General features: G+C 32.8%; 1 protein-coding gene across 8 annotated transcripts in view; it reads left to right on the top strand.

Moving 5' to 3' along the window:
- tns1b (tensin 1b) overlaps positions 1–9616 on the top strand; it is a 549979-nt gene that overhangs the window by 242532 nt on the left and 297831 nt on the right. Inside the window, exon 1 of one of the 8 annotated variants that reach the window (XM_056465915.1) lies at positions 5809–6218. The exons of the other annotated variants lie outside the window; for them this stretch is intronic. Within the exon in view, the coding sequence (XP_056321890.1) occupies positions 6198–6218 (21 nt within the window). The 5' untranslated portion in view covers positions 5809–6197. Of the gene's footprint in view, positions 1–5808; positions 6219–9616 lie in introns of those variants that run through there. 8 annotated transcript variants of the gene reach the window in all.

Below are 9616 nucleotides of genomic sequence, written 5' to 3'. Positions count from 1 at the left end.
TAAGCTCGTCCTGTACGTCGGCGAACTTCAGACGCAGAGTGGAGTTGACCACAACGACGACAACCAGGGTTGAGTCTGGGGAAGAGCAATTCCAGAAATCAAGTAAGACTTAAACAGAATCCAAGAAATTAAGTGAACAAGTTCATAACAGGGTGAGAATGTGGTAAAATCCGAAAACGTGGTAAAAAAAATCAGACGAGGGCTTTTCTTTTTCTGGACGACTTTTGTAAATTGTTGTTTGGGTTTAGGGTGGGCGGGTCCATCGGTAAACTTGGTTGGGTTCAGGGAAGGAGGAGTCATTCAGTCAGTCGGACAGACAGACGTTCGTTCGACAGCGGCCTCTGGTGGGTTTACACGAGAACAGCGCGGGCGCGAACGGCACTCGCGGGAGACATCTGAGAAGCCAAAAAGGCGCACACAGTGGCCTCTCGTGGATTCGCGAAAACCAAAAACTGCAAAATTACGTTCCTCCCGGGACGTATTTCGCGGTCTCCAGAAACGTCCTCGGGACTACGTTTTCAGAATGAGCCTGGGTTGGTTATGGCTGTTCTGAATGCCTTAAATGTGTTGCGCGAATGCACGTCTGCAGTTAGGCTATTCTCTCCCTGTTCGCAGTGCCAGTGCAGACTCACTGGCCAGACATTGGCCAGATATTAATAATAATAATAATAATAATAATAATAATAATAATAATAATAATAATAATTAATACATAAATAAAAGCAAAAAAAATAGTCTTAATCAAAACATAACTTTTTGTTATGTCGAGATCACAAGAAAACGAGTTATGTTGAGATCATGAGATAATTAAGACTTGATCACGACAAAACAAGAGAGAAAAAATATTTTAATGCATGACTTCTTAGAACAACAATATTATTTATTTATTTATTTATTTATTTATTTATTTATTTATTTATTTATTTATTTATTATTTAAATGCTTGATCAGAACACTATTTATTTAATGCTTGGCAGTAGAGAAAGATGCAATTCATCCCATAATGCTGTAGTTACCGATTCACCTGTTGAAAACCTGGCCAAAAGGTAATGCTATGATCCTGCATGTTGTTCTGCGAGGGCAGAATGAGTGTAATTTGAACACAGGATTGAACAGAGAGTACATTGTGTTGAGCTTCAGTCTCTCCCTAAGAGTTGTTCACTTCAGACACACTTAAGCACACTCGCACAGAGACTCTAATGTTTTTGTGGTGTTTGTGAAAATAGATAATGCTATCTGCTCTCATAAACAGCGCTCAAATAAGCCTGCGATAAATCTGTTTGTTGGCTTTGGTGCTCAGCTGCATTGAACTGAAGCTTATTTAAGATAATTATATTGAATGAGATTTTACAGTATTTTGTATTGATGGCATGGTGCAAGGTTGTTTTTATTGAACTCATTCACATGGGATTAATGCTTATTATACAGAAAAATGCTGGGATTTAGTCATTTTTATTTTATTTTTTAAATATTATTTTATTTAATGAATTAGTTAGTTTGTTTATTTAACTCTATATTTTATTCTAAATTTAATACAATTTCACACAATTGTCTGATCCAGTTGTATTTATTTACTTATTTATTTTTGTCCTGTTTGTTTATTTATTTATTTATTTATTATTTTTTTATTCTTATTTTAATACAATTCAATGCAGTTGTCTGACCCGTTTGAGCTACCCTAACAACCTTTCTTTTCTTTCTTTCCTTTTATTTTCTTTAGTTTAATTCTATAAAATTTATTTATTTATTTATTTATTTATTTATTTATTTATTTATTTATATTGTCTGACCCATTTGTCTTTGACCCTTTAATTTAATTTAATTTAATTTAATTTAATTTAATTTAATTTAATTTAATTTAATTTAATTTAATTTAATTTAATTTAATTTAATTTAATTTAATTTTTTATTCTATTTTATTTTATTTTATTATATTTTTAAATATTTTTTTAATTTTGTTCATTTAATGTTCTTTTATTTTCTTTAATTTTCTTTAATTATTTTTTTTAATTATACAGTTAAAAATTGTTTGTATTTATTTTATTTTGTTTTTTTGTTATCTTAATACAATTCAAAACATTTGTCTGACTCATTTAAGCTACCCTAACAGCCTTTCTTTTCTTTTCTTTTCTTTTCTTTTCTTTTCCCTTTCTTTTCTAATTTAATTTAATTTAATTTAATGAATTTAGTTTTATTTATTTATTAAATTTTTATTTAATTTTACTTTTGTATATAAATGAACTGGATATTGATGTAATTGTTAATACCAACAAGCAAACATAGAAGTCTGGAAAATTAATATTTTATTATTATTATTTTATTTTTACATTTATTTTTCAATAGATTCAGTCTCAACACGACTGTCTGATGCAGTCAAACACCTGTAATATGTTGTTGTTGTAAAACTAAAAGAGAATTAGAATTTGAAAATAAGTTTGTATCCTGAGGGCTCAAGGTTTTGGCACTAAAGCTGTCAGTTTCCCCTCAGTAATTGCCTTGCTCTCAAACAGCCCCAAAGCCACAGCTAAATTGCTTGCTGTTCGTGATTCCTGGATCATCAGCTGTCTGTTTTTCCTCAGTCTTTTAGGGCAGGGCTATTAGTATTTTAGGGCGGGGCTAACATCCTTTCCGGCGGTGCTATAAGTATTTAGGGTGGGGCTATCACTCTCATTGGGCGGGACTATCAGTATTTTAGGATGGGGCTAACAGTCTTTTTGGACGGGACTATCAGTATTTTAGAACGGGGCTTTTAAGATTTTTAAGATTTTAGGGCGGGGCAAACAATCTTTTCAGGTAGGCTGTCAGTATTTTAAGGAGGGGCTATCAGTCTTTTAGGGTGAGGCTATCAGTCTTTTAGGGTGGGACCATCAGACTTTTAGGACAGGGCTAACAGTCTTTTTGGATGGGACTATCAGTAATTTAGAACGGGGCTATCAAGATTTTAGGGCGGGCTAACAGTCTTGTTGCAGGGCTGTCAGTATTTTAAGGAGGGACTATCAGTCTGTTTGGGCGGGGCTATCAAGATTTTATGGTGGGGCTAACAGTCTTTTTGGATAGGGCTATCAACATTTTAGGGAGGGACTATCAGACTGTTAGGGCAGGGCTATTAGTCTTTTAAGCCGGGTCTATCAGTCTTTTAGGGCGGTACTATCAGTCTTTTACGGCGGGACTATCAGTCTTTTAGAAGGAGGCTATCAAGATTTTAGGGAAGGGCAAACAGTCTTTTCAGGCAGGGCTGTCAGTATTTTAAGGAGGGACTATCTATTAGGGCGGGGCTATCAGTCTTTTAGGGTGGGCTATCAGTATTTTAGGGCGGGACCATCAGACTTTAAGGGCAGGGCTAATGGTCTTTTTGGGCAGGGCTGTCAGTATTTTAGGGAGGGACGATCAGTTTTTCAGGATGGGGCTATCAAGATTTTAGTGTGGGGCTATTAGTCTTTTAGAACGGGGCTATCAAGATTTTAGGGCAGGTCCATCAGTCTTTTAGGATGGGGCTATCAAGATTTTAGAGCGGGGCTAACAGTCTTTTCGGGCAGGGCTGTCAGTATTTTAAGGAGGGACTATCAGTCTGTTAGGGCGGGGCTATCAGTCTTTTAGGGCGCAACCATAAGACTTTTAGGGCAGGGCTAACAGCCTTTTTGGGAGGGGCTAACAGTGTTTTTGGACTAAGCTGTCAGTATTTTAGGGAGGGACTATCGGATTTTAAGGTGGGGCTATCAAGTCTTTTAGGATAGGGCTGTCAGTATTTTACAGAGGGACTCAGTCTTTTAGGACGGGGCTATCAGTCTTTTAGGGCAGGGCTGTTAGTATTTGACAGAGGGACTATCAGTCTTTTAGGGCGGGGCTATCAGTTGCTTTCATCCATATGTCAATCTTCCTTCATTTTGTTACTAATGCCAAGCTTCCAATGATCCAATCAGTTCCCCAAGGATGAAATCATGAAGTGCCCTATATTTTTTTTCCTCATTTCAGGATCTCAACTTTAATGCTGTCCCATCATGCCCATCCCATCATGCTTAATAATAACTTCAGAAATATAATAAAAAATATAAATATATGTTGATGAAACCTAGCTAATGATAAACGGACTCTGGCATTTCATTCAGGAGCTGCACTGCAGATGTAGTGTTGTTGTGTTTTGTGTGAAATGTGCAGATTGTAAGGATTCTTCAGACTGATGGCTTTTTAAAAGGGGATTAAAGGGGTTTGTTTTATATGTCAGGTTGTGTCTGGGAGAGCTTTAGGATCGTGTTAATAGTTTCTGCGTGTTCTTAAGCTTGACTCTTTACAGGGACACGGATCACGCTGAGCTCTGTTCCTGCTCTGCGTAACTCACTCTGCCTTTCAGCTTGTCAACTCATGTTAAACCTGTAAACTGAGAACCTGATAACAACCAGAGAGAAAGAGAGAGAGAGAGAGAGAGAAACCATGTCCAGTCACAAAACTTTCAGCTGTGTTTGGGTAAATAGTAATAATAAATAAAAAATTGTAATAATAGTAATTGCACTAATAATAATAATAATGCTAATAATAATAATGCTAATAATAATAATAATAATAATAATAATAATAATAATAATAATGCTAGTAATAATAATGCTAATAATAATAATAATAATAATAATAATAATAATAATAATAAAAATAATTACACTAATAATAATAATAATAATAATAATAATAATAATAATGCTAATAATAATAATATTAATAATAATAACAATACTAATGGTAATAATAATAATAATAATAATGCTAATAATAATAATATTAATAATAATAACAATAATAATAATAATAATAATAATGCTAGTAATAATAATAATAATAATAATAATAATAATAATAATAATAATAATAATAATAATTACACTAATAATAATAATAATAATAATAATAATAATAATAATAATATTAATAATAATAATAATAATAAATAATAAAAATAAAATAAATAATAAAAATGAAACATAAAAAAATATAAATTAATATGAATAAACAATTAATAAAAGCTACTCTTGAAATAAGGGTACTTAACCTGTTTTTGTTAGTTTATTTTAAATAATGTTTTTTTTCAAAGCAATGCAATACTGTCAGACCTGTATAAATCAAAAGTGCCATAAAAAAATACTATAAAAAAAAAAAAAAAAAAAAAAAAAATATATATATATATATATATATATATATATATATATATATATATATATATATATATATATATATATATATATATATATATATTTATGAGCAATATTAGACGAGTAGCTACTTTCTTCCACCTTTCATTCACATCTGCAGCTGACGTCAGAACAGCAGAAACTGTTGCTCGTGTATATATATATATATGTGTGTGTGTGTGTGTGTGTGTGTGTGCATATGTATATATGTATGTATATTTATTTTGTTTATTTTATGTTAAGTTTATTTTCAATCAAGTCATTTCTACCTGTGTAATTTCAATGTCAAATCAAATGTCTTATTAGTCCTAAAAATAAACACATATATATATAAATTGCATGTTTCCATTACCAGTAAAGTTACTGGCCAGCTGATGCGTAACTTTGTTTATTTTCTTGCCAAACCCAGTTTTATTTATTATTTTTTTGCCTGAATTTGGCCTATAATGAGTGTTAATTTTGGACCCTGTGTATATTTTTACAAGGATTTTTTTCCTGTCTGTTCCATAAATGCTCACAGCGAGCGAGCGAGAGTAAGTGAGTGAGAGAGAGAGAGAGAGAGAGAGAGAGAGAGAGAGAGAATGAACGAACAAAAAAAGGGAGGGTGAAGTAAAAGTGTGAGGAAGGGGAATGGCTGTAGCCTGCAGTCAGACTTTTTAGATTTCCGTGCCGTGCACTCGTTCGTTCGTTCTTTCGCTCTCTCGCTCAGTTTTCTAGCTGCTGTTGCTGAATCTGACCTCTTCTCTCAGTCCATAGCCATATATAGTGTGAATATCTTTTTTATGATCTTTTTTTTTCTCCTCTGGCTGGAGTGAACAGGGAATGTGAGTCAACATTTCAGCTTTTCTCAAGAAGCCAAGAAAGCAGCCGTGTGCGTTTGCGCGCACACACTTTTCTGCTGGCCGGATTACAGCGTGTGTTTGAGAGAGGTGTATGTGTGTGTGTTGTGATACTCTGTGCTCGGAGGAGAATGCGGCGTTGTGGCTGACACATACACATACACATTCATAGTCATTAAGGATGGCCACCGCTGTGTTTCAGGTAAGCAGATGGAGACTCTGCTCGCTACTGCTGCTGCTGAAAGAGAATTGTAACCTCATTTGCTCTTATGTGTGTGTTTTTGTGCTTGAGATGGTTTGTTTTTGCTTGTTCTGTAAAGTTAAAGAGTGTAAGTGCTGAAGGGAGAACATGAAGGAATTATGTGGAACCCCACTCAAAAAAATTCCATGTTATTTGTTTCAAATAATGATTTAAAATGATCTGACAGCAAACAGTTCTTGAGTTTTTTGGGGAAAAACCTAATTGTTTTATGTTCAATCTACTTACATTTGTCAAAACGATTATGTTAATATAAGCAGTTTGTGTTGGGAGAACATGAAGGAATTATGTGGAACCCCACTCAAAAAAATTACATGTTATTTGTTTAAAATAATGATTTAAAATGATCTGAAAGCAAACAATTCTTGAGTTTTTTGGGGAAAAACGTAATTGTTTTATGTTCAATCTACTTAAATTTGTAAAAACGATTAAGTTAATTTAAACAATTTGTGTTGGGATGACATGAAGAAATTGTGTGCAACCCTGTATTTTTGACAGTCTGTGCACTCAATAAAATGACATGTTGTTTGTTCAAACTACTTATTTAAAATGAGCTGAAACCACACAATTCTTGAGGTATTTGGGGGGACAACTTAATTGTTTTATGTTCAATCCACTTACATTTGTCAAAATTAATAAGTTAGCTTAATTCCTTTATGTTGCTCCAACACAAATCGATTGTGTGGAATTCAGCATTTTTTACAGTCTGTTTATATTGTCAATTAAACATTTTTTATAGCAAATTATAGGCTCTTTTCAGTGCCTTTAATGTTAAATAATAAACATAGGAGGTTGAGAAAAATGCTAATTTTAGATGAAAATTTCAGATTGCACTTATATTTTTGTTCCCCCACATGTAGTGTACACTATTACCTATAGGTGTACTCTGTAAAAATGCTGGGTTCCCCACAATGGATTTGTGCTGGAGTAACATGAAGGAATTAAGTCAACTTATTTATTTACTAACTTATTAACTTATTTTTTTACAAATTTAAGTGGATAGCACATAAAACAATTATGTTGCCACAATAAACAAATGTCAAGTTTCTCTTAATTTTTAATCCAATTCCAAGTAAATCCAAGTAAATTTTATAGCATTTTTAACAATAGTTATTGTTTTAAAGTAGCTTTACAAAGGGTGCACATTATTGCACTACAAACTAATCAGCCTGATCTCACGAGGAAGCATAAGTATTTTGTTTTGTCAGTTTAGTGGCTAATTCGTACGAATTCGTACAATTTCAGTTGTACGAAAATGTATGATTTTTAAAAAGGAGGCGTTGCACTTAACCCCACCCCTAACCCCAACTGTCATTGGGTGATGAGCAAATCGTAACTAATTGTATGAATTAGATCGTATGAATTCATACGAATTAACCACTCAATCAAAAAGTTACGAATTGCTGTGAGATTGCGTTGATCAAATTAGTTTTAAATAGTTTGAACAAACAGAAAATGTCATTTTTTGAGTGTAAATCATACTGCTCTTGTAACATTTTGCTGCTTTCCTGTTGATTTTTAAAGAAATGAAGCACCTGGAAATGGACATTTTGGGAATATATTCAATCTCAAACCTTTGACTTTGAAGAGCTGTTGTGTCAACTCTGATGACACAAACTAAAAACAATTACACTCTAAGAAATGCTGTACATTGTTTTAACCCAAGGTTGTTAAATATGAACACCCTGTATTGGGTTATTTGCTTTAGTTAAAATTAGGGCTGCATGATACTGGGAAAATATGTGATGTTGTTGAGTGTTACAGTAATGATATTTCTCATGCTATAACTTTAAATGCTATTTTATGAGCAATTTAAAAATATATAGTTATTTTTTCATGTAATGATCATATCAAAATAAACAGGTCAAATATATTTTTTCTGGGCTAATTAAGGATAAAGAACTATGTCAAGGTAAAAATCATTTACAATTTAAAACACCATCAATGACTGAAAACTTTTGTGGAAATTCAGATTCTTATTGGCTGTAGTGATTTTTCCTCTCTTGTCTCCCAGCATTAGGGTTTATTTTCTACTCTGGATTCAGCTAACGACAGGAGGCGGAGATTAAGATAGTAAAGGCCTCATCTGATTGGTCAGATTTGGATAAACAATCTACGCATGCAGCACACGAATGCTTGGCATATAAGTTGGTTTAAATTACTGCACTTCTCTGTGATATGGATATTGCATAATGTGCAACCCTATAGTTAAAATACACTTTTTAACCCAACAGTTGGGTTTATGCATATTTGACCCAAACTTTGGTTACAACAACCCAGCCTGTAGCGTCAAATGAATTCATGTTCTGAGCTCTTTGTCACTGTAGCTTTATATGAGGAAAATATAGACATTTGTTTATCATAATATTGTTAAAAAATGTACATGTTGATTTTTTATTTTATTTTATTTTTTATTTCTTTTATTTTTATTTATTTTTATTTTTATTTTTTTACAATTTTCAAAACTCAGTTTATACACTCAAAAAAAATATGTTTTAATTTTAACCCAAATTGAGTCAATTATGGATAATCCCAAATGTTGGGTTATATTTGGTCTTATAATTTTAATTTAAAAAGTGGTTGGTTTTGTACCTATTTGACCCAAAATTTGGTTGAATTAACTCAGCATATTTTAGTTTGCAGTGTCAAACACCATGGCCAGTGCTGTGTTTCAGGTTAGGAGATGGAGAACGTCCTCGGATATTTTGGGAGTTTTAACCTCATTTGCTCTTGTGTGTGCTTCAGACAGTTTGTTTTTGCCTGTTCTGTGAAGGCAGAGAGTGTAAGTGCTGAAGGAAAACGTGTGTTCTGTTGAAGTGAAACTGAGGAGAAATGTAGGCATATTTAACACTGAATCCATTCTGACTCAATCATACTGCTCTTATAACGTTTCACTGCATCTGTGTTGACTTTTATAGAAATACTGCCCCTGGAAATGGGAGCTTTGGGGTTTTATTCAGCCTCAAACCTTTGACTTTAAAGAGAAAAACAGTTTTAACTTGTTTTAAGGCAAAACTCACTTAATTTTGACGTATTATTCATTAGTAAATAATTCAATAGTGTGATGAAATGAGCATTTTTGGGTGAACTGACCCTTTAAATTTGAATTGAATTTAGCAAAAGACATTTATTGATCTGAACTGAATCAACATTTCAAAAAAAATTGCCGAATAACGATATTGTTTATTTCGGTAACACTTTATTTTGATGGTCCATTTGAATATTAGTAGACTGTTTACTTAATATCTGTTGATACTGCTCCTTTAACAGACATTTAACTGACTAAAAGAAACTTTGCAAGTACATGTCAGCTTACACTAACCCTAACTCTAACCCTAAAC

Source organism: Danio aesculapii, chromosome 9 (genome assembly GCF_903798145.1).
Source record: "Danio aesculapii chromosome 9, fDanAes4.1, whole genome shotgun sequence".
NCBI classification, from domain to species: Eukaryota; Metazoa; Chordata; class Actinopteri; order Cypriniformes; family Danionidae; genus Danio; species Danio aesculapii.
This window is presented reverse-complemented; position numbering and strand designations above follow the sequence as displayed.